Here is a 26,247-nt window from a genome sequence, read left to right as displayed (position 1 = left end):
TTATAAGTAATTGTTTGTTCCTTTGGATTGTAACCGCGTGTGTTCTGACGTCTCTTTCAGATTCAAATGACTTGGGCGCCCCCTTTTGGTGGCTCTGGTGATACCTGGACTTTCAAATTAGAGATGAATAATAAAAACTAAAAACATAAGTAATAAACCTATTATGCTATAGATGTTACCTACGAAGACAACGTAACTTTCATTTAGGGGACGTTTGATTTAAATCTATGTAAATACAAATATTTACCCAGCCCTGACATTGTGGCTCACATAAAATAAGCCAGATATTAAAAAGATTGAGTTTTTACAGAGTACAGTATCAGGTCTACATTCCCCCCACGCCCCCTCAATATCAATCAATGGATTATGTTTAATTTCACTTAATAACAAAACAAAACAACCGAAAACAATTTAAAGAACATGAATTTAATTCCACCCTAAATTAATCTGGACAGCTCCCTTTAAATGTTATTAAAATTAAGTTTGGTACTTTGGACCAGGAAACATTGACAATTAAGCTCTATCATATGTGGTCTGTCTGAGCAAGCTGTTTGTTGCTTTTCCAACTTCTTGTCTGGAAAATCACAATGTTTGATACGCGATGGACCTTCTCTCCTCCCTATGAAGAAGGGTATGCCCCAGGGCTGCATTTTGTGATCTCTGTTGTTCTGCCTGTATGTAAAAAATCTTTGGGACAATATTTTGAATACAGTTATTCTTATGGTGATGATGCAGTCTTATGGAGCTCATCCCATTCATTGGTATATATTTTTGTTGTTTTTGTGTTTGTTTTGTCACTTTGTGTTTGTTGTTACGTCGTCTGGAAATGATGTGGACTTTTTTCAGCATTTTTTGGCCACGACATTCATCAAGGAGGAGACTCTGTGCTCGGTGGTTGCGCCTTCTCGGCAGCATGGGTATACCAGCACTGTTTTTGACTGGGAGGAATGTCGGCGCCATTTGACTGTCGTTGCTGGACAGTCCCGGGGCGCTTGTGTCTTGCGCCTGGAATGGGCAGCATTTTTCACAGCCCCGCTTTGTTCAGCGGAGAGATCGGTGCTGTTGAACGGTCTGCGTCTGGATGGATGTAAGTCTTGAGGAGCCGACGATGAGAAGAAAGGAGCGTTAGCGCGGAGCGCCGATGCGGATTTGGAACTGGGAGTCGCGGCTTGGAGTTTGAAGCGGATTACGTGGGACAGGAGAAGTGAACGAATCTCTTTTCGTCAATGGACGCTACAGCTTCGTGTTTGCTTTCAAAACTTAGCTTGTAGCAGACGTGTGCACATTTTCAGCATGACGTCTCTGATCCACTGGTGAAAGGACACTTTGATCCTCTCCTCTTTCATCTATAACTGCTTCAGACAACAAAATGTATGCAGAAAAGTGGTGAAGTGTTGTGCTATTTTTGTTATTTTGACTTCAAAATGGCGCCGCGAGAGTGGCTGCCTTTCCAGCAGCTCCTATATTTTGTTGTTCTACTTCTTCCTTTGATAACTTTGCTGCTGTGAATTGGGAATTTCTCCATTGCGAGACTAATAAAGGTTTTCTTATCTTATCCTTGAATTCCTACAGTCAGCCTTTGATGTGTTCCAACACTGTGTAATGCATCTCAAACAGGGGGCAATTCCAACAACAAAGAACTGATTACCAACGACCAATCACGGCTCAGCTGTTTTCTGAAGCTGAGCCATCATTGGTCATTACATGAGCCCAAGGAACTGTGATGTCATTATCAGTCAACAGCAACTCACAAAATGGGCAAGATGGCTCCTGAGATTGACAACAATGGATGGATTTTATTGTTTAACTCATATTCGACAAATGCCATAATAATCAGAATGCAGTGTTTCAACTCGGGGGGCTGCAAAGAACATATTGTAAAGAAAATTCGGGGGGTTGACTTCCCCTTTAAAAATACAGTATGTGAATCTCAATTAGACTTCTTTAAATGGTTAAATAAAGTACAAGGACAAAAAAAAGTTTGCAGTGCGTTGAATAAATGTTGACATTTTAAACCCTGTTGTTTTTATTGTGCGATGATGCATTAGTATATTATTTGATGTACCGCGAGCTGTGCGCTTACATGTTTGTACAGGTACATCATAATAAATAAGAATATCATAGAAAAGTGGATTTATTATCGATGACAACATTTTTATTCAATTGAAAAAAGGAAATTTGTGTAATACAGATTATTTAAAGATATGGGCCAAGGCTAATTCATATCATTTTTTTGAATACTCATAATCATTTTTGTTTGTTCCTTGTTTTGTATATTTTTCAGATATCTTTTAATGGTGAATTTGGAGTTTGTGTTAAGATACAGTGCTATCGCAAAATCATAATTACAATTTTTGAATTGAATTTTTTTATTACAATACAGTATTGAAATTTACTGAGATGCACAATAAGTACAAAATATTTGGCTTTTAGGCAAAGTATCAGGGTGAACCTAAAATACAGTTTCGTACAACCTTTACTAGTGAACTTAATCGCTCTCTCAATGTTTGTGTGCACGTTCAGCTGTTCAGTATTTCAGTACTTCTCAAACAAAGAGTTAAATGGCAACATTCACACCAGGTGTTTAATACATAAATAGCCTAAGAGGTGTTCTGATTCATTGAGAATTGGTGTTTAAACAGTCTTCATCATCATGCTATTCACATTTTTTACACTGCGCTTAGCGTCACAGAGTGTCATCAGGAGACACAGTGAGGCTGGAGACAGAAGAATTGGAAGTCCTTGGAAAGATGAACAACACAACACCTGTGGTGGATTTTGCCTTTCAACTTCTTGCTCGAGAACAGCAAGCGGTGCAAAAAGGTACCATTGGACTTCTGCATTCAAAAGTTAAGAGAAGTCAAAATACATTGCCATTCGAAAGGTTATATAATATTTTAGGTTCATTCAATTCATATGACAAGCCAATATCCCCAATTTTTTCCAAGCCGTGCGTCACTGATGTTATGTGCATATTAATAAATTATATTCCCCAACTTCATTTAACACTTACAATTTACCATCCCATTTTACGTCAAATGTGCGAACACAGCATGCCTATCTTACGTATAGAATGCATCATTTCCGGGAACATTTGCTGTCGATCAATTTCCTCTCGTGACTTTGTATTGCAAAACACCAGGAGGCGCTTCGGAGCCATGAGTCGTCAACCGCAAATACGGTGTAACATTTATTTTGTTGCATAGAATCGACTCGCAAAAGATAAATTTATATATATTGATTGATTTTAGCTACCAAGCGTGTTTTACTTAGTGGGCTTTTGAATGCACGATTGGAGAACTGAAAATGTGAAAAGTGTCATCTTAAAAAAAATGCATATACAATAAAATACATAATAAAAGTATTACGGGTAACCGAAAGATTTCAGTTTAAATGAAAACCGTCCACAGGTCGACGCAAATATAAGGTTATAAATCAGTAGGCGTACTCAGACAGACCACTCGTCGTTGTCAGACGCGCTTCCGTGTTTACACTCTAGCCAGAAAAAAAAGAAGGGGGGAAAACACTGGCGGCTGTTGGGCGAATGTTTACCGAGCAAGCATCGAGTGGTGGTGAGGGAAGTGACAGTCACACTGGAGCCTCGGTAACGACACAGGTGATCGGCTTCCCCGGTTGCATTTGACAGCGGAATGTTCACTCGAAGGGGCCATGGAGACGTCAAGAAATCTACACAGAAAGTTTTGGACCCAAAGAAGGATGTTCTGACGCGGCTGAAGCACCTGCGCTCACTGTTGGGTGAGTGAAATGATACCGTGCTTTTTTTTTTTTAATTTTGCATCGCCGATCGAGGCTAAGCTAGTCGAGCTTGCTAGCTGACATCAGTCGACTTGTCTTGCAGGCTGGCTGGCTGTCAGTCAGTGACTGCTCACTTTACTAAGCCGGCTGGCAGGTTCCGCTCATGTCCAAAATGGCTCGACTCGCACCCTGGCATGTTATGCACGCCGCTCTCGCCTCCGTGCATTTTGCTTGGAGGAACACTCATCTATTGTGATGCAACGTGGGTGCTAGCTCCCCTGGCTGCTAACAAGGCTGACAATGCTAACTGACCGTGCCTCGTTCGGGCATCAGTTTCCCGACTGCCTGCTGGAACCATTGTTTTCATTTGTTGTTTTGTCTTTCCTGGTAATATAGCATTAATTCCTGTCAAATTTCCAACAATTGCACAAATACGAGGCAATTTAGGCTTCAGTTTGAAGTGAGAATACTAATAGCTCATTTTTACTGCCTGGAGCAACTGATCTCAACTTGCATACCTGGAGATTATGCATTTGAAAATGATACAGTAAATATTCTCTAGTACGGACTCGTGTTTGCGCTGTCCAATTTGTCCTGATAACAGAAATTCCTCATTTGGGAAATGAGCATGGTACATGTCCTTTATGAACCTGCAAGTATGTTGACAAAATGCACGTGTAACAACACAATCAATAAAATACAAAAATATATTGTCCAAAAACTGTTTATATAACAAAAACTGCAATACAGGTGTATCAAAAAAATCACAACAGTAAAATATGTACAGTATTTTAATGTTTATTTTTTTCTGTCTTGGGAAAAAAATGTGTATTTTGGATTGTTTTGTTGGATGCATTCTTTGGTTTAAGACGATGTTTGCCTACGTGTCATACAGTTTTCTTTCTAGTTGCAAGTAACTGTCCCGTTGATCACCGATGTCTGGTAATTCTTGTGCATACTGAAGGATTTCTGTTGCCATTTGCATTGCTTCCTTGCTGGATGGTGGCTTGTCATCAGGAGTTGAATCGATGCCTTGTTTTTTTAAAGTTTCGTAGATTTGCGTCTTTCCGACTCCAAGTGTCTGCTGGATCTTTTTAACTTTGTGTCCAGCCTCGCTCAAACGGATGCATTTCACTCGCTCCGCTCCAGTCATTACAGTTCTTCTACGTTTCGATGCGATGATCTACACGACGTAAGTGAATAAAGTTAAAATCTTTCGCAATTACAGTAAAACGCACGCCAATAAAAAGTCGCTTACACATCTTCGTTTCGAATCTGATGAATGAAAACGGCGAAGCGAACACGTTTCTTCGGTCATGTCGAGTGGGTGCTGCTTTTAAGCTAGTGCCGCGTTCTCCAGGACGTATGTGAATAAAGTTAAAATCATTCACAATTACAGTAAAACGCACGGCAATAAAAACTCACTTACACGTCGTCGTTTAGAATCTGATGATCGAAAAACGCGAAGTGAAAACTTGTTTCAGCGTTATGTATTTTTCGTCGCATCGGGTGGGCGTTACGTGTATTTAAGCTCCCGCGGCATTACACCTCCATCCGGGTTACGGGTAGTGGAATTTCCGCTTACGCAAGTTCCGGTAACACGTAATATCGTAGTCAAAATGTTAATGCATCCATCCATCCATCCATTTTCCGAACCGCTTGATCCTCACTAGGGTCGCGGGGGGTGCTGGAGCCTATCCCAGCTGTCTTCGGGCAGTAGGCGGGGGACACCCTGAATCGGTTGCCAGCCAATCGCAGGGCACACAGAGACAAACAACCATCCACACTCACATTCACACCTAGGGACAATTTTAGAGTGTTCAATCAGCCTGCCGCACATGTTTTTGGAATGTGGGAGGAAACCGGAGTACCCGGAGAAAACCCACGCAGGCCCGGGGAGAACATGCAAACTCCACACAGGGAGGCCGGAGCTGGAATTGAACCCGGTACCTCTGCACTGTGAAGTCGACGTGCTAACCACTGGACTACCGGGCCGCCGCCCCAATAACTATATTATATTAAAGTAGTGGCATTTTTCTCTTATGTTTTATCCATGTATGTATAAAACACATTGTTATATAAAAGCATAATAAAATGAATGTACGATAAATAAAAATACAATAAAACACAAAATCCAGTGGGAAAACTAACCATTCATAATATCTGGTTGTAAAACCAGTTTTCGAGGAACTCAACACATTTTGTGTGTAGGTTCACGTGTTGTTATGTAATGTACAATGTTGACTACATCCAAGCTCCTCTACCAGTGCCTCAGCAAGTATTTGTGTGTGATGAAAACACGCTGCCACAAAGGGTGAGCATTGCTACAGTCACATTAGCCTTCATTCATTGCACAAACTCAGTTTATCAAAGTCAGTTCCAAAGTAACATAACTGCTGCCTCTTTAGCACGTCTTCCCAGCGCCTATTCTACAGGCATGACTAATCAACCCACATTTAATCGAACTGATCCATGCGTGTAAAACTTGGATTGAGCGTAGGTCATGCCTGGAGAGTGAGGGAAAACGATGATGTAATAGAAATGCAACTGTTGTGTTATCATATTGGACGCTATATTCGTGTAGCAACAGAATTTAATACCCCACACATCAAAATGACGACGTAAGGTTACGTTGTATGCTCAACGTTTTTATGTCGCTCTAGAATATTTATCGTTGTATCGCACGACTTTAATTAAATGTGTAATTGTTGCTTAACAATGCCTCTGTTTACCATTGGACATGCTTGTAATCTGCAATATTTGTCTTGAATTGCAAAGGATTTTTTCCCACGATGATGTCAACGTGATACTGTATTCATTGATCATATATATTTTTTAGAAAAATGCATATGTCAGGGTTGCAGAGTGCCTCTAAATGGTGGCATGTACTACTACAAAATTTGTCATCTACTTGCACGTGTGACCAAGAAATTTGCATTTGCAGATTTTTTTTTTTTTTTACCAGTAATTCTTGAATATTTCCGATTGCTGACAAACCTCTGCCCCACAATTCCGCCCATTTATCAGCAATATAGTGAAAATGAGTGGAAATGTGAATATTTACTTTGCAAGTCAATTTCGAATTCATGTGCGCACCTAAATTTGAGGTTAGGGTCCACTGCGGAGCCCTGCATATAAACAAAAAGTACAAATTGCTTCAATTCAATTTAATTTCAGCAAAATAGCTCCACACCTACTTTGGATGACTGCTAGCATATGGTGGACTCGATAACATTTGCCCTTTACACAGACAAAAGTGGGTCAGTGTGTACTCGGCTGAAAGTGTGTCGATGGAAAAGGTTGACTCGAGGGAATTATGTGAAGAATAAATGCAATTAATATCAGGGCAATAGGCGCTTTCTAAACTGGATCTTATTAAAAGTATGCCGGGACTCAATTTTTCTTCTGCACACAAATATTGCTATATCGCAGGTCCTCGATTAAAAGTTGTGGGGATTCTCTGCGGGGGGGGGGGGGGGGGGGGGGTCTTCAAGCCAAGTTAAAGGCCATCATAATGCATTCAAGTCATTCCATTTAAGTCCCTCATATTTTGTCACCAGCAACTCATTGTCGGATAAAAAGAAAACATACAATTCTGTAGATTTCCTGCAGTATTTGATGCTGCTCACGTATTGGAAGCAGATATTTATTTGTAAAAAGGTGTTTTTGGAATGACATTCAAAAATATTACTCGAATATCACAATTTATATCGGATTGACTTTGGACAAACAGCCACCAAAAAGGTTTATGCTTCTCTTGCAACATTCTTGAAATGTCCTTTGCCGTTAAATATTAAATGTCCCCGTGTGACTGACAGAGTCTATGATTTGATGTAATTACAGTTACCATTTTTTTTTTTGGAGCAAAAAGGCATGTGTCTACAGCGAGTGACTGGAGACCAGTTCAGTGTGTATCCTGCGTCTCACCCAAGTTCAGTTGAGATAGGGGACTTTGGATGAAGATGAGCAGCTTCCCGATATTTGCAAAAATATATTTGGCATAGAAACAAGCTCAACTGATGCTTTTGAACTGTTTTCATATTTTCAAGTACATCTTTCTCTGTTTACATTCATCTTTCTTCCTTGGACTTCTCTCCTCGGTTGATTTGCAAAGCAGTCACATGGGAGGAGTTTCCATACTCCCGACTGGCTAGACTGGCCGAACTGTTGTGAACAATTACGGCATTTGAATGCACGTCACATTTTTAGTCTGATGTGGCAATGCACTTCTGCTCACTTTAATGCCTTGCTAAGTGCATTGTTAAAAGTTTCATAGTGATATGAGTGAGTATCTCTTGTTCCGTCTTGCAACCTGCGGCATCAAATGCCTCTGCATTGCAATAAAATTCCGGAACGAGTTGTTTCTTCTTCCATTATAGTGCACCTGTCCTGAGTATTTGCTCATGTTGTTTTATGTTCATCAACATCCACTACTGGTATTCATTTCGCCATCGCGGACTATTTGTGCTAGTTGACTGGAAAATGTGAAATACCAGCAGGTTTTTATTATGACGTTATCTGCCCACCATATGTTCCAGACAGTATGATAGTCAAACAGTCCCCCCAAAAAAAGCCCCGAGTAATGTATGCACTGTACTGTAAAACAAATTGTAATTGTATTAAATTTGTTCTTCAGCGTAACAGTAATGCATTTAGTCTGTTCAATACACAGCAATGCGAGGAAGCTCCAAAACTGAACTCCTTAAAGGTCAAGGTACATATTGGAAACAGACTAATATTTGTGTCTCAAAATTAAAATAAAAACTCAGAGGGCAAGTATGATGCGAGGGTTTCTTCTTCATTTACATTTTTGAGACACCACCAGAGAAGAATACCAGCGATGTCAAAGCAGTGGCTGAAAGACCCCGACCCCACAATGGTTTAATTTGCTGGTGGAATGGTGAGGAGGATCTGAATAGAGCAGCCAATGTGTAGGTGTCACCGAGGTCAGAGATTTTGGGAGCAACAAGGCAATGATGAGCCTTAATTGTCAAACGCAGTATTTGGAGTATTTACTCAAAGCCAGTGTAAATTGCAAGGACAAGCGCAATGTGTGGGATGGTTGGAATATATTGTCCAGATTATTAGTGGGCTCACAAGATGGTTGATATCGCGAAAGTGAAAATAAGTGAAGCCAGTGATGTGATTGATGTGAGCGTTGGATGCTGATGTGTGATCCAGCATGACACACAAACTCTTGACCATCCTGCACTATTATCAATATGGAGAGAAAAATGGGAGTTTTGAAAAGGGTAAACTTTGTGTCCATGTCCAGTTTTATTGCTGTTGGGTTTGAGGAAGTGATACAAAGGATTTGAATTCCGGAAGACAGTCTTTTGTAATTGATGTTGGCTTATTGTTGATTTTGCTAATTCATACTGACGATGAAGAATGGAGAACCAGAATGGAGAATAGCCTTTCAGCGCCATCGCTACATTGCAATAAATTCTCCTTCCCATCATCCTTATATTTTTCCTCTTTGCCATCACTGTTATCATTCTGTGGTGGTTATGTCCAGTGTAAACCTGAAAATGTCTTGATAAAGTCACTCTAATGTTAAAGCCATTCAAAGAAACAAGCCCGACAGTAGGTTAGAGCTATTTTCAGAATGGCCCCCCATTGTTTTTATGCTCATTGAGCAGATCTGTGGGACAGAGTGTGAAAGCGGCTGCATGTTAATTTGCTAGTCATGCCTGGCTGGATTTGGCTATGGTTGTTAATTATAGGAGGCCAGCAAAGCACCCACTGCTTGTCTCGCTGCAAGCAGCGCAGAGTCAGAGGGACTGTGGAAATGGATATTCCTCAGACCCTTTGTTGCACTGAGCCACTCGGGTGTTGACTGTGCAAAATGAGAATGTTTATCTTAGGAAAATAGTTAGCCGGTGCTCAAAGGCGATACCCATCTTACGATTGTCTGTCAGCACAAAGAGATTAAGAGTTCAAGCGCAAACACTGGCTAGTCAAGGACAATAACAACATCCAATGTAGGAGGTCCCAGAGTAAGTCAGAATCAGGTAGTGTTACTAAATTTTAGAAACACTTCTCAGCAATTGGAAGCTGGCTTCATGGAAAAAACAAAAACAAGCGATGCTAACAATGCATCACTTGTTTTTAAACTGATTATTATTTCAATTTTGTATTAGTTTTGAAAACAATATAATGCTCTACTTTGACCTTTGTGAGGTTTTAGAGACAGGTATTGAGACCACTAACAAAACTACCTCTGGGGCTGAATTAACAAACACTGGAGTCTCGATAAGCTCCACCCTTAACGGTTCTGTTAATGGTCTTGGAGAAATTACTCAAACCAATATCCGATTTGTTGAGGTTAGATTATTTTGCATCTCTACATTGAAAAAAATGGTGGTCGCACGAAATCAAGATGCATTTTTAAGTAATATTCATCCATCCATTTTCCGATCAGCTTTATCCTCACAAGGGTCGCGTGGGGTGCTGAAGCCTATCCCAGCTGTCTTCGGGCAGTAGGCGGTGGACATCCTGAACCGGTTGCCAGCCAATCGCAGGGCACACAGAGGCGAACAACCATCCGCGCTCACACTCACGCCTAGAGACAATTTAGAGCGTTCAACCTGCCTGCCATGCATGTTTTTGGAATGAGGGAGGAAACCGGATGATATTAAATTGTCCTTAAGTGTGATTGTGAATGTGAATGGTTGTTCATCTGTGTGTGCCCTGCGATTGGCTGGCAACAAGTTCATGTTGTAGCCCACCTACTGCCAGAAGTCAGCAGGGATAGGATCCAGGAGTTGCAGTCAAAGCCTGCACCTCTGCATTGTGCGGCCGACGTGCTAACCAGTCGATGTCCGTGCCGTCCGTTTAACTGACGTATATATTTTCAAAATTATTTTAAAGGAGCAGATATAGTACACCTGCTCCTTTAATTGGACTGATATATGACAAAATGCTATTGTACCTCTAGTGTTACTTAAAATGTATGAGGGATCTTGGGAGGCAAGATCAACTGAGCATGCTTTCTTTTGGAGGAAAGCTTAACAAGGTGAAGCGATGAGCACAACACTCAAGCTCTCAACAAGGTCCTCTGTGGGGCTCGAGGGAATGCTGAGATCACTTCTCAAGCTTTTACCCTTTTGTGAAAGTCTACGTCCACGGACTTAATCTCAGAAACTTCAGCTCCTTGTCATCATTTAGCCTCACAATGTAGGTGTCATAACAGCTTTTAAGAGTTTATTCTTCCAGTGTAGCTTAAGTTAGTGCAAAAAAACCCACACACAACCATCCTATGAGGGTACATACATGCCTTTTTGTAATTTCAAACTTTTCTTCAAAATATTGTTTAAAACATTCTACGAGTAGCAAAAAAAGAGCTAAAGCCACAGTGAAGTCTGGACAACTTATAATATTTTTGTTTTGGAGATGGTTGGGACTCCCAAATCATTATCAGATGAGAACACATGGCTTGTGCTCGTGGTCGCTTGTACCACCCGCCCACATGTGTGCATTCGCAAACACACAAAACAACCAGCGCATTACTCCCGATGGTGATGCGCTTTTTTTTTTTTTTTTTTACAATTACAAAAAGGCAACAACAGATCACAGAACACTAAATTAGTTTCCTTTATGACTGGTGACTCCGGACCAAAAGTTAAATATATGTATACCATTTATTTATAATAAAATAAAAGGATGGGTGGATGCTGAGTCAATGTAGACTATGTAAACAAACAAAGCCTAAAACATCGGGGGGGGGGGGGGGTTGTCATCTTTGACAGCTATTAAAGACATCTTCTGCAAAACAAAAGACATTGTCGATGTTTCAAGTTCCTATTGGTGCTTTTGTGCCCATCACCTGATGTAGGCTTCCGCCATTAAGCCGCACTGAAAGGAAGTGCATTCACCTTTTGCCAAATGCGGAAACTGGTTTTGCATGCACTTTATTCGTCCAAAATATTCAGACCCACTTTCAGTGCATTACAGTGCAGTTCTCTGCCAAACACAAAAATATTGTTATGTATTGCTATAACAAAATGTTTTAAAATAATACTCCCTTGTAGTGTCCAAAACAGAACAATATTGTGTTTCTAAAGACAGATCATCATCTTTTGCTCTTGGATGTCAACATAGTATTCATTATTATTAAAAATAATAATATGTGCAAGTACTGTCTATCACATTTTTAATGGACAAAAAAACTACATATGTTCTGTATGACCTTATTATTATCAGAATATCAACATTTCATTTCATTTGAACATTCACAGGCTTCTATTTGTAATCATCATGATTATTATTATTATACATTATTATTACATTCTCCCATTGGTGTTTAGGCCTATTTTCATGTGTTTTGCAAAGGCCCCGTTTCAAACTTGGACAAATCACTTTGTTCTGATTTGCTTATTTATTTATTTGTTTTGTTTGTATGTTTAAACATACACATCTTCTGTCAAGAATATAACAAGAACTAGGGTGCCCAACCAGTCGATCGTGATTGACCAGGAGCCCGCGAACTGGTCCCAAGTCGATGGAGGGGGAGATGTAGGAGAAAATAGATTTAAAAAAAAAAAAGAAAGATGTATGTCTGTGTGTGCGTTTTGAATATTTTATATTTTTGTGTTAGTGCACACTGCACCCTAAGCATTCCAACAGATTCACGTTCACCAAAAAAGTATGAAAAAAATAATATAACAAGCAGGTCACCTTTAACCTACGGTGGCGCCTTACCTGCATCACTGGGAATGGGAATCTGAATTCCCCGTAAAATAACTTAAAAACGATACGCGTGAGCTACGATAGTGATGTTGTTGCACTGAAGACGCTGCCAAAGTTCGTCCCATGCCGCCGCGTGAGGTCTCGACTAAAGTAGCCGCTGATTCCTTTTTATAAACTCACAACCATTTGTAACTACTTTATATTTCTGTTTCGTTCGTGTTCTGGGCCGTCATGGCTGTTGCTCATCATGGCATGTGTTTGTGTATGCGTGCACGTGCGGTAGCGGGTCGATCGTGAGAGGTCGACTGCTTGAAAAGTCGATCTTCGGTCAAAAAAGGTTGGGCACCCCTAGACTAGACCAATTATTTGTGGTGGATGGTGGCAGTTTGGTTTACACAGCACATCAAAAACCAGTTTGTCTAGTTTCACAGAGTTTGCCAATGTGGCCTGCCAACCCTCCATTGGTTGTGGCTGCCTGCCTTATTTAAAGCTAAACCCCACTATAGATTTTTTTTTCTAAACATTTGCTAATATACCAGAGATAATCAACTTTAACACCAATTTAACAAAAAAAATGTTAGTGGTGACATTTTACGAATCTTGTCTTGGTAAATTAGACATTAATCATGACATTAATATTTAAGGGATATGACTGTGTTTAGCGTGTCTCCGTTTTTGAGAGAATCAAGCCTGAAGGTGTAAAAAATGGAAGGGAAAATGCATTTCTTAACCTGACGGGCAGCATACGGTGTTTATCAGGATAGAAAAAAAGTATCATACTGTTGGGCAACACAGAATTGGGTCGATTATTAAAGTGGATATGGGCCTGCACTGAAAAGTAGCAACAGTAATAATTATAATTTATAAAATTGTTGAAATATTTAAGTAGACAAAATGTCTTATTAAACTGATCATATATCATAAAGTTGATGTTCCATGGGACTGAACTTTTTATTTGTATTTGTATTTTTTTTTTCAAAAATTGCATTCTACTTTATTGTGATGTCGATTTGAATCTGATTAAAAGCTCAGGCCTACTCTGAATGGATTGTGGTTGAACTTTGAGGTACTAATGTAACCAGAATATTCATCAATGACCATGAGGCATGTGTACACAAGGAAGACGAGTAAAATAATCATAGTATCAGAAGATTTTCTGAGTTTAACCACAATAAAACATGGCAGAGGGCTAAAACCTCACCTTACAATTGACTCTCTCTCCGATCAGTGTTAGGTTGTTGGGGTATTAAGGTGATTAGCTTACTCAAGCAGCCTCTGATTTGATTCTTTAAAAGAGTACTCTTTGTCTGATTTTCCCCTCATCTCCATTTTGGCACCAGTGTGGAGCACCTGCAGTGTCAGCAAGCACGGGGCTAATGCTAATGAGGGTTTTAATATCAGTGTCTCTTTGCTTGTGGTTTGAGCACTACATAGCATATCAATAATGCAGGTGGTAGAAATGGCTCACACTGTGAGCTTCTCAGATTTCTAAACTTGGTCCAGACATGAATTGTGTGTTTAAAAAAAAAACTTAATGGTGTGTGTGTGTGTGTGTGTGTGTGTGTGTGCGCGCGCTAAGGAAGTATGATGTGAAATGTGGATCTACTAGTGTGATGGCTGGTGTGTAAATAGATCATTGGCTACTTCAGCTCACAACAGTAGATGACCTTCACCCTCTCCGCAAACAAGCCCAGTGTGCACACAGCTCGTGCTAGTCTGGCATATCCAGTTCAAAGGCAGTTCACGGTAAACCAACAAAAAGATGCACTAATTATTCATCAGAAGATTAGCATAAGCATAATACCTCTTTGCCGAACAGATGGCTTCCTTCTGTCAAATTATATTCACCACTATGTCGCAGTTTCATAGTAAGCAGCAGTTAAATCTTCGAACTTGTCGTTATTGCTCACAGTGAGACCTCCTCCCCAACGTGGTTCGAAGGATAATATTTGCGACATTTCCATATCCTTTTAGTCAGAGGTTGGAAAATAATGTCATAACCTTTGCACTGCTATTGGCGTGGGATGTTTATTCTAGTGACAGGTAATAAAAATACTTTTGGAGCAGACCAGGGCATCATATAGTTCCTTGTAATCCGATGCGCCTTATATATAACAGACAACTACTTTGTGAGCTCTGCGCGGCCATTACGAAATGAAGATCATACCAAAAGCCTAATTAACTACTGATGAAACGAGGGAAGGACACAAGCAATACTTCTAAGCAGATTCACCCCCCTGTGAATGTGAGCCCACAAAGTTTGTGTGCCTTTTTGTTGGATCAATTGTCTTCATAACTTTTGTCTTTCATTTATTGTTTTCAAATGCTATTTCAGTTCTCATGTATTTCCAAGGAATAAACACTGTACTTTTATGGACCTTGTGTCGTGGTTCATGCTACAACCTGAGGGAGCTACATATGGATCAATATTCTGATTGGACCTTTTATTTTAAATGTTCTGTAAAGCGTTTTGCTTTCAACTTCAGCAGCTGTGAAGGCTCGATATAAATAAAGCTGTATATTGTATTCCTTCAGAGTAGCTCCATCTAGTGGATGCCCAGCGCAACCACAGTCACTATTGTCGCTTCAATTCTGTGCGCTTTATTATACTATAAAATAGTTTTAAAATAGGCCATTCATTGAAAGTACGCTTTATACTCCGAAGCGATGTATAGTGCAGAAAATACGGTCATCGAAAAGACATCGATTGTCCATCAGTAATTATTTTTGATCAACGATGAATCAATCCGATATCTTTTTTTAATTGGAAAAAAGTGGTTCCAGCTCTTTTGTAATGTTTCGTAGTCATCAAATTAAAAATTAGCAAGTGTTGGTAAAAAAAATTGTTGTCCTGCAATTCATGAATGGCGTCGCACCATCGCAAATGTAATCACCCATCAAAAATGCTGTGTCCTATCACATGAGAGTTCACAACAAAAATAGACCTTTTTGAGGAGGAAGCCAGAGCCAACTTCTTGCCACAAAGCTGTATCAATACCAATACTATATACTGTATTGTGCTTTTCAATAATACAGTATTTATAATTTCTTATGTACCTCCGGCTAAAAAAATGACTCGTGAAAACAAACCAAACTTAAATAGCACGAAACGATATTGTTTTTATAATTTTATATGGGACTGAAAATATTGTTTCCTACTAAAAACACCAGCGGCAGCGGTCACAGTTTTTTCTGTCGTAGCAAGTTGATATACTGTATGTGCGAGCATCAGTTGCCTGGTGTGCGGGTTTTTTTTTTTTTTTAATGCTATTGTCCAGACATTTTTGCCCATGTCGCTTGGTGTGTTTCAGGCCTTAGACAACCAAATATATTCTACAGCATTGCATTTATGATTTCTTTTCTTTTTCAGATATCATCGACAAGAGTGAGCTGAAGCTATTCTTCGAGAGCAATGGTTCGCAGATTTATTTTATCTTCTATGAAAATTTCATTACACTGGAGAGCAACTTAAAACAAAAAGGTGGGTTCAAGCTTTTTCGTTCAATAAATCCAGCTACGTATCTTCCTGCTGTGTGTCACAACAAAAGAGTTAATTTTCCTCTCGTCTCCCACTAGTATAGCATTTTAAGTGATTGCTAAATTATGACAATGTAATCAAACACATAGTTGACTGAATTTCACTGCTGACGGGAATTTTCAGAACCTTAACGACACTATTGTATGTTGAAGCTGAAGCACCTTACTTGGTTTTCTCAGGGATCAAGTCTCAAAGGGAGGAGCTGGACTCCATCCTCTTTATTTTTGAAGTAAGTTGCTCTTTTCTATTAGCGGGACTTTAAAACCTTTCTAACATATGCCAGTGCCTCGATATTAGGGTTAGAGTTGTCCTCCCTCTCAGTTCACCTGAAACGGTTGAAACAAAACAACTGGATCCTTGACAGGGGAGAGGGGACTGAGCTCAATCATTTTCTAACTTAACTTTGTGTGACGGCCCTTTCCCCTGTTTCACCCAACAGTCTTATGTTGCATGTACAGGTTAAAGTCCTCCACCTTGTTTTTTTTCCCATCTGACTACAAAGACAGGTCCAGTGTCGCATACACAGACTGAGTTCTCCAGTTACATTTGCTCAAGGAAGAGCTGTATGGGTGGCGGAATATCAAATTGGGGTTCCGAAGCATTGTTAATCATTACAGAGTATTTATCCTTCTCTCAACACTCTTGGGAGACGGGTACAGGAATGCTCTTTCCTTGTGGTTAATATTAAGATTGTGTTGGAAATACCTCATAAAAGAAGGGAAGGGTGGACTAAGAAAGCTACAAATCAATATAAATGTGTCCAGTGCTTGAAATGAAAAAAAATACAAACATTGGGTGTCTTTTATCCAAGCAACCTGGGCTTGTGCCACAAAGTACTAATGGTGTGTTGAAGTGTTCTTTTGTTGTTGTTGTTTTTTTCATGAGTCCATGCTTTTTTTCCCCTCAGAATTGAGTGATTTTTGTTCCCCCTTTTTCCTTTGTCTGAACAAGCGACTGTTCCCGAATGAACATCCCTTAAGGGTGGTGATTCCGTAATTTCAGTCAGGGGTTGTACTTTTCCACCGTTTTTCACTGTGACAAATTGTGGGAACAACACAAAGCACTCTGCTGGGTTGGGAATAGAATATGATGTGCATCTGTTTCAATTAGGACAACAAATGCATTATATTAACATATATGAATGACATTCAGACTTTGAGAAAACCTTGGTAACAGACCAAACTTCCGAAATTGTCCTTCAGTGTTCTTAGTGCCAACACAAGATAATCTCCTCAACTGTACGCACGCTCACAAATTGACCTCTAATTTAAGCGTTAATTCATGCCTGCTGCATATGTATGCAGTTTTTCTCAAACCGAACTAATATTGATTGCAGCTGAACCGTCACTTGTCCCCTTTTAGCTCCTGTCTGTGACGACGTGCTCTTTACTCATGTACTCGAAAGAAAAGCCTTGAACGCCGTATACAGGAGAAAGACATCGTTTGGTCCTAAGATATGCTAAATTGAGTACACATTTTTTACGCCATAATAGATCAAATGTGTTCTTATGGATCGTGATAATGTGACAGAATTAAGCATTAAAATTAAATCAGCATGTGTCCTCTATTCGTTTGGATGGATAAAGTTGGTCTCAAGAAAACTGAAACGGGTAGTCCTGACTCACAAAGTTTAATCTCTAACCTTACTTACCTGACTACCGACTGCGGGCTGGAATTACATAACCGTCTGGCCACACGAAAAGGAGACAATTCTTTCACGCTGCCTTGCACATTTGCATTCAAAAAGTGGGTGATAACATAGACGGCAACTCATCCTCTCACTGTGTTTGATTCGCACAGCTATGCGGAGATTACTTTTCAGTTATTATAAAGTATGTGACTCCTTTTCTCATGGTGCGGGAGGCTAGCAGAGTACGTACTCCAGTTTTTGTCTAATGAGGGGCAGACCCTCACAGACACGATCATCCATTCCTGATTACTTTCCTTGGATTTCTTTTTGTCTAATGCCATAAAAGCATCTGCCAGAGTATCTTATCATACGGTAGCTTTTTTAAAAAGGATGAAAACCCAAATAAGATAATGCGGTGGCGAGGGTTTTTTTTTTCTTTTTGTTGCGTTTGTGTTGGACTCAGTCAAATCATAACTGCCATGTAGTTCTCTTACTCTGATAGTCTGTGTTTGGACTACATTGGTATTATCATCTGATGTTCTCATATCATTTCAGAAACTTTAATACGCTTTTACAGTCAGCTGTTTTTGCAGTCACAAGACAAGTTTGAACTTCTGCCAGGCTTGAGTGATTCCAGTGTGTTTATACTCCCATCTGCTTGTACATGACCTTATCTGCTGACTGCCTAAAAGCAGCTCGATCCCTGCGCCACTGTGAATGTGGGACATAGGAAACTTGCACATAGAAAAAAAAACCCATCGGAAACTTTGTGCACATCCATTTCCCTTCATTTTCTCGACAGGATACAACCTTACCGTGACCCAGCCGGTTTTGAATCAGCATTTTTAATTTCCTCTGTCATCTTCTCTTTGAATCCTCTTCTCTAGATTTAATAGGTGACTTGACTGCATGTCATATCAAACAGTGGGTCTCAAATTAGGGTCCCTGGCCGTAATTTGGAGGTCCGCAAACCAATTTGCAATACAGTTTAACACACACATAAAACAAATATATTAAACCAATAATTCCTCCCTGTCCCCCACCTATTCCTTGAAGACAGCTGGGATAGTCTTCAGCACGCCCCGCGACCCGTGTGAGGATAAGCAGATCAGAAGGTGCATGGCTGGATGGATGGTTGGATACTCATCCCTACTTTAACTTCAGGCCAATTAAAACTCTGACAAGGTTGTGACATATCACATAAATCTGACATTCCTGCATGCATGCAGTAGTTTGAGCTCTCGTATGCATTTTTCTCTTGTGGAGTTGTAGGGTGACAGGTGAGGCAAGGCAGTGTTGACAAAGTATTTGCAGAATTGAAGCACATACAGTAATTTCAGGTCAACTGTTTACATATCGCTAAATGACAGCTTTGCAACATATAAATGAGTAGCTGTTCCGTGTCTTTGGCGATGTACGGTATAACGACTGCTCGTGTAAACTTGAATGGCAACGGACCAGCAGGAATTACAAACAACAAATGGCTGAGAAATAATAGAAAGAAACTCAGGGCATTGAATCAATCGCAACTGGACTACTCTGTTCGTCTTAGATGACGTTGTGTTACTCATCTTAGTGGGATTTATCAGTTTACGCAACAAGGCTTGGTCAGGACTGCAGCGGTCTGAGAATGAAATGACCCGGCGGAATGAGAACATCCACAAACAAAAGAAACAAATGAAATTCAGTGTCATTGACACAGAGATGCATCCAGTTACCATAACACAGTTTCATGAGCACAGCATAAAAACAACTCTCTAAAGCGGATTTTTTTTTTTTCCGTCGACAATATATCATTTTCCAGGCGGCAAAATGCACTTTGGTCTCATAACATCCATTCATCCGTTAGCCAAACTGCTTAACAATTATGAAATATGTTCAGAGCACAATATTAAGAAAAATGAACACCGAAACGCAACTTACAACACACACTGTCCATGCGGAGCGGAGTGAGCCATAGGGATCGTGAAACTCCGAGCTCGCCGGTTGACCGCCAACCTCTGTCACAAATATCAAAAAATATTTGGTCAACATTAGTACATCGTAAAATCACCTTGTATTATGGTTCAAAAACATCAATTATATTGGAACACCCCTTTCATATTATAATATCAGTTTTTCCCAGTCTTTCCAAGTTTTCCCAAAAACAAACAGCCAACAGTTGTGTATTTCGTGTGTGGGTTTTTTTTCGAGGTTTGAAAGGAATCACTGAAAACTAAAGAGAAAAGAAGCATCATTTGCCATCAACCACCTCATGTAGAAGGAATAACAGATTTCAGCTAATTTATTTATATTGATCTGGATTGAAGCAGTGAGTGGAACCCGAAACATTGTGTCACTTAATGAAAATGAGTATTCAGTAAACCGTGTATTAACTGTACAGCCATTAATTTGTATGATTAATGTGAATTATATTAAGTAATGCTTGTATTTTGAGTCTTTTAAACTACCTTAATGCTGAGTGAGTTTGTATTGGCATTCATCTTGTGTTTTATTTTCCTCTTCAGTGTTTCCGTGTTCCCATTGTTTGTGGGGGGGTCATGATGGTAATGATTCAGATAACGTTGTGACGCTGCGGTCTGCTGCACAAGCGGAACCAAAGCTGAACATACAGTGGAGCGACCCAAAGGCACGAGTTTGTTTGTGCGTCGCTGCTGTCATCTACTGGTTAGAAATAAGAATACACTCTACAAGTGAGTGTATTCCCAAATTGCTTCGCTTGAACTGCTGTTTTTATTTGGGGGTTACATGGCATAGGCTTTTTCAAACGCATGATTGCACAGTGATTACGGAGCTTCCCAATCGAAGATTTTTGATAAAAGAACAAACTCCCGTTATATGAGGGTATCTCAAATTCCTTCATTTTTACACTATTATTTTGACTCCTTCCAGGTTTTTAAATTCCACTTGTATAATTGTTACACTGCCATTGCTATTCCCTGTGTTCAATTGATTGATCTCTAAGTCAAAGGAGTGTGAATGAGCAGTTGCTCTTAGAGTCCACGTTTGTCCAAAAAAAAAAAAACCCCCTCATGGACCTGTATTCTGCCCCATGCTTGGGTCCTGTAGCGAGAAGTCTAAGCACGGATCATGTAAATGTCCTAAGGCTGTAGCTGCAGCACCGTAATGCTCCCATCGTTATGCTGGCGTATGGCTGCAGCTTATCGTAATTCCGGCAACCTTCGTAGTACAGAGGAGTCTGCTTTCGCCTTGAATCTGCTAGTAAATTCCTCATTGTTAGGACCCCCATTCTGGCTCCATGGGGAGTCTTTTGGAGCGAGCTTCTCCATCTGGTTCCCGCTCTCCTTTCCCGGTGCTCTGTCTAAATGATAGAAATGGGGGTGTTATTGTGTCTGTGAGTGCGCACAGACATCGACGTTGGGGAAAGCTTAACCATGCTACCCTGCTGGGTTACAGCCTCGGATAATATGCCTCCAATCCCAAGGAGACAGACAGAGAAAGGCCAACACAGATCCTGTACAGAATTGCGATAATCAAACGCAGGATCTATAGCAAAGTGCAGGTACACGTCTTTCAGCATCTCTGCTGTCACCGATAATGAAAGGGATTTAGTCCCAAGGACAAGGACGGAAAGTTAATGATGGAGGAAGAAAAGGAAGTTGTTGACAAACCAAGTCAATCAAAAACAATTAATGATCTTTTGAGTACGACGTGGCAGCCAAATAGTAAAATCATCCAACATCAGAAATACTTTGTGCAAAAGCAATGTTCAAACTTTCAATGTACATATTGGTTAATTACACATGCAATTCTATATGGGCACAGAGTAATCAAGAGATGTCAGGCCGAGGGGCAGTGAGCAAATAGTCTCCTCAGGAGGGGGATCCCCCATTTCCCCTCTGTTGCTTCCATCCATATTCCGAACCTCATCACCACCCGTATTGATTGCCTTAACCGTCTTCATGAGCCCCTTCCTTATTTTGGATCAACTCTCTTCTTTTATCGTCTTTGTTGTTCATTTTAACTTTTATGGTGTTGTTGTTATTCCGTTATTTACACTCTTGATATGAATATTATTATTGTTTGGCGTAGTAGCATCAGTTTCCCTGCTTGATGAAACAAAGAAAGTCCTCCTCAGTACATGCATTTTCTATGAGCAGGTGATGGTTTGTTTTTGCAGAAATTTTCTTTAGTACGGTTTTAAAAATCTTTTTAGTTTTGTCATCCAAATGCAGAAGTACAACAAGCTCCTCTGGGGCAAGTATTGCGCTTCCCTTTTTTCCACTTACTGTGGCAGACCTTTTTTTTGTTTGTTTTTGGGTTTGGTTTTTTTGGACCATGGCAGGCTTGACCTCTAACTTAAAAGCATGAAGTCTTTCTGGTTCACTGATTTTGAGTTGATGAGCCCTTGGCATATCGCTCACATTTCAATAACTGTTGTGGACTGTGTGTGAAAGCAGAGCGCACGTCCTCCATCTCCCCAGCAATTTTTTTTAATCTGTCCAGATAAGAGGCCGCTAACCTATACTACTGCATTTAACGGTAATGATAGGCTGCAAATAGGTTAGGGTGGTCTAATTGAATTGGTTGGCAGTAAGGGGATGACATTTCTCTGTACTTTGGCATGTTGGATAGAAGAAGGCAAAGAGAGTTAAAAGGCTGAGGTCCCTAAGTGCATGCTTGCCAAATGGTACAGCACAAAATAATCACTGCTCATTGATTTGATAAAATACACATCGACAAAGGCATTCTGCACTAGTCTGGAGTATTTCCTGAAATGTTGTAGTACTGTAGTAGAGTTAAAGCTCGAGAAATGATTATTTGGCTTATGACTAACTTTGCATAATTTGTTTTCAACAGAAAATTCTGCAATTTCTGCCAGAGAAAATCTACAACCGGTGGCAGTTTCACAGTATAGGTATGTGGCGCTCACTTTTTTCACAAATGAAATGTCAAACATTTCCTTTTTACCGGTAAGTATATTTTAGCAATATATCCCGGTACCTGATTTTTCATCACTATGCTCGCACAACATTTGAGATGTCTTCGTTTTGCGCACCAAAGAAAAAAGAATTAGTCTTTCATTAAATTGAAAAGAGAAGTGCTAATTAGGGCTTTTTTGTAATGCAAATAATTAATTGAATTATGCTGCAAGGTGTTCAGACTGGTTAACTCGTGCGCCTCACAGTGCAGTGGTGCAGAGTTCGATTCTGGCTCGGGCCTTCCTGTGTGGAGTTTGCATGTTCTCCCTGTCCCTGTGTGGGTTTTTTCCGGGCACTACGGTCTCCAATCCACATTCCAAAAACATGCAGGGTAGGTTAATTGAACACTATAAATTGTCCCTCGGTGTGAGTGCGAGCGGGAATGGTTATTCGTCGTCTTTGTGTGCCCTGCGATTGGCTGGCAACCAGTTCAGGGTGTACTATTGCCGGAGATAGCTGGGATATGCGCTGGCACACCCCGCGACCCTTGTGAGGATAAGCGGATCAGAAAATGGATGGAGTTCAGACCCCCATAGAATGAAAAGGACCGTGCAAGTTGTGACAACCCCAATTAGAATATTTCATTGTCGGCATCATCAGCGCAACAGTCATGGCTCTTAAACATCCATTTTTAGTTTACATAACATTGCAGCTGCTATTGTCCTTGTTCTAAATTCATATACAGTCGAACATGATCATTTAATTCACCCCTCAATTCAAAGAAATCATGACAGCAGACTTAAACTGTATTGTTTATCCTGAACACACTTTCACTGAGGTAAAATTTCTTGGGCCGCCTATCGTTTCCTCTCAAGACATCTCTCTCTCTCTCTCTCTCTCCCTCTCTCTCTCTCTCTCCCTGTCACCTTGTCACACACAACCCAAGACATTTAGTAATCAGAGCTTTGTCTTATTTGATTGCAGCAGACAGCTTCTTTTAATGCATGTCACTGCCAACAAATGTTCATTTTCATCAGGAAAATGTGATTCAGCAACCCCCCCCCCCCCCCCCAGACCCCATCAAGGTATATCAACCTTGGTTGCGAGGACACCTACACCTGTCCATTTTGCAGTATTTGTTGTGATTGTGAGCATCTGTGTGTCTGTAGGTATGGCGAATATTAGGCGTGCTTACCATTTGTTGCTTGATTTATTTTTATTTTTTCTGTCAGGTTCTATCCTGAAAAAGCTTCTACACACTGGAAATTCTTTCAAGGTAACATCAATATAAAAATATGATAAGTACATGTCCATGGGTAAACAGTACCCCACTGATGTCACTTGCCAAATTGTTCCAGTTTTTTCCACTTTAACCAGAACCACTGCTTCATGCTTTCTCCTCACACCATTTTGTGTTCATACCTAATACTCGCTCTGTGAATGTTGGTCTAGATCCGGTGTGAGGGGATGCGTCTCTTCCTGCTGTGGCTGCAAGCCTTGAGGGACAATTGTGCTGAGGAGCAGTTCCTTATCTATGCCTGTCTGGTGCCAGGTTTCCCAGCAGTGCCCTCGTCCAGGGGGCCTTGCACCCTTGACACGATCATTTACAACCCTTTCTCCAACCCACCTGACGGTGAGCAAGGAATGAATACAATATCTTATATCCTGCTTCATGCTTATTTTTTCCCCCCTCACCCAGTTCTTGCTTTAAAATAGACCATGATGTGGCTCTTTTCTCATCATATATGTCAATGTGAATAGCTAAAGTGGTGCCTGAAGAGATCACCCCGCTTGTTCCAGCTGTGGCTGGCGAGAAGGGAGCAGATGACCAGACTTGTTACGTCCTTGAAACCCTTCTCAAGTTCATGGTTACCCAGGTAATTGATACTGTTGCAAGGGAAATGACACAGGACTATATTTCTCATCATATTTGCCCCTTGTCCACATCTCACCTAAAGTGAATTGATTTTGGTTGTCCTGATGATTCATTTTAAAATATTATTGAAAAATATGACATATTGTTGATCGATATTTGATGGATACTATAGTCTTGATTTATACGCTTGCTTCTTCACTTCGTTAATTAGGTTTTGTGTGGGTGACATGAGCATTTTTTTATAAGTGCTTCTATGTTTTCCAATTGCTGATAATAATGAGAACCCAAACATTATGGCAGATATTAAGTCTGTACAGTCATTCTATTTGCACCAAGGCAATACTATTTTCCCTTTTCGAGCTATTTTGAAATACAATGCCTTCAATCTTTTATGCGGCAAACAATAAACGGTGACCGACTGAGTGATTATGAATTCAACTCCACTCCCTGTCGCCTGACCTTGTCAGTCTTTGTTCTGTCAACCTTCCAGGCATCCAGCTTAGAGTGGCGGAACAAAGAAAACCAGGAGACAGGCTTCAGGTTTCTCTTCAGCCTGTTCAAGAAGTACTACCTTCCGCATCTCTTCCCCTCCTTCACAAAGCTCACAAATCTCTACAAGCCTTTATTAGGTAAGGAGGTGTTCATCACATCCAATAAATATGTCACCAGGAATTACTGTGTCACTGTATTCTGTCTGGCGGGCAGCACAGTGGCGATCGGTGAGCACTTCTGGATCACTTTGATCCTGGATTCAAATTCGGTCTCTCGCATTCCTCTGTGGCATTTGCGCTTTCTCCCGATACTCTGGTGTCCTCCCACATTCCAAAAACATGTGTGGCAGGTTAGCGGAACACTCTAAATTGTCCCTGGGTGTGATTGTGAGTTGCGACGGGCTACCACTCAGTTCAGGGTGTACCCCGCCTCTCACCCAAAATCAGCAGGCGTGTGCTTCAGTACACCCGTGACCTTAATGAGAATATGCAGTACAGAGAATTGATGGATGGATGTATTGTCTGTTTTATGTTTGACAGAACAAAAAAAAAAATCACATGTATGAATACTAGCATATACTGTAGATTTCTTGTCTTATCTGCTATCCAAGAGGAGTGTCAAATCTGCTTTTGCCACTTAAGTTTTAACCCCTCAGGACACAAGCTTTGCTGTGTCAGGACTCATTCTCTCTCTCTCTCTCTCTCTCTCTCCCTCTCCCTCCCCCCACCTTCCTCTATTTCTTCTACAATTAGACCTCCCACATCACAGACCAAAACCCTTGTATGTGCCAGTGACAAGGAACAACGAGAGCACCTTCTGCACTAGGGACCAATACCTGGCTCCCCGTGTAGCCTTCATCACCTGGCTGGTCACTTTCTTCCTCAAGAAGAAGTATATCAGCAGTGCTGCAACAGCGCAGAATACAAAGAATGGCCCTGAAGTCCTTCCCAAACTCATCCAGGTGGGAGTTATGCAACTGTGGATGTTGGTTTTGCGGTTATTTAAAAGCACTGTCAGGTCCCTTTATCCAGCATATTCTTGTAATCTGCAATACTGTGCAAAAGTCTTGGGTAATCACCAGCAAAAACAACCAAACCATTTTCATATCAGTCAGTCAATGATTGGTGCATGAAGCAAGGACTAAAATGCTGATAATGTGGGTAAAGACAGAGGAATATTCACAATTGCATTCACTGCTATAAATGCAACATGTCCTCCTTGCAGAGTCATATTTGAGCTTTCCTTCTGTTCATATTCCTCTATAGACCAAGTAGTCATCCGTTTATTAGTTAAAATTGGAAGAAGCAAACAAAGAGAATTCTCAGGGCACTGAATCTATGTTACAACTGGAGTGTCCCGGTTGTCTTAGACCTGGTACTCA

General features: G+C 40.5%; 1 protein-coding gene across 5 annotated transcripts in view; it reads left to right on the top strand.

Moving 5' to 3' along the window:
* Positions 1–3,511: 3,511 nt before the first annotated feature.
* The window catches only part of ralgapa2 (Ral GTPase activating protein catalytic subunit alpha 2), an 89,589-nt gene continuing 66,853 nt past the window's right edge, over positions 3,512–26,247 (top strand). For all 5 annotated transcript variants that reach the window (XM_086126787.1, XM_086126790.1, XM_086126786.1 and 2 more), the window contains exons 1-9: positions 3,512–3,756; positions 15,818–15,928; positions 16,165–16,214; positions 22,437–22,494; positions 23,731–23,774; positions 23,951–24,131; positions 24,260–24,375; positions 24,865–25,003; positions 25,619–25,827. In XM_086126787.1, the coding sequence (XP_085982913.1) occupies positions 3,651–3,756; positions 15,818–15,928; positions 16,165–16,214; positions 22,437–22,494; positions 23,731–23,774; positions 23,951–24,131; positions 24,260–24,375; positions 24,865–25,003; positions 25,619–25,827 (1,014 nt within the window). In that variant the 5' untranslated portion in view covers positions 3,512–3,650. The remainder of the gene's footprint in view (positions 3,757–15,817; positions 15,929–16,164; positions 16,215–22,436; positions 22,495–23,730; positions 23,775–23,950; positions 24,132–24,259; positions 24,376–24,864; positions 25,004–25,618; positions 25,828–26,247) is intronic.

Source organism: Hippocampus guttulatus, chromosome 13, assembly GCF_054856545.1.
Source record: "Hippocampus guttulatus isolate MCC_2025c chromosome 13, RoL_Hgut_1.0, whole genome shotgun sequence".
NCBI classification, from domain to species: domain Eukaryota; kingdom Metazoa; phylum Chordata; class Actinopteri; order Syngnathiformes; family Syngnathidae; genus Hippocampus; species Hippocampus guttulatus.
The sequence above is the reverse complement of the archived record's forward strand: the minus strand, read 5'-3'. Positions and strand labels throughout refer to the sequence as shown.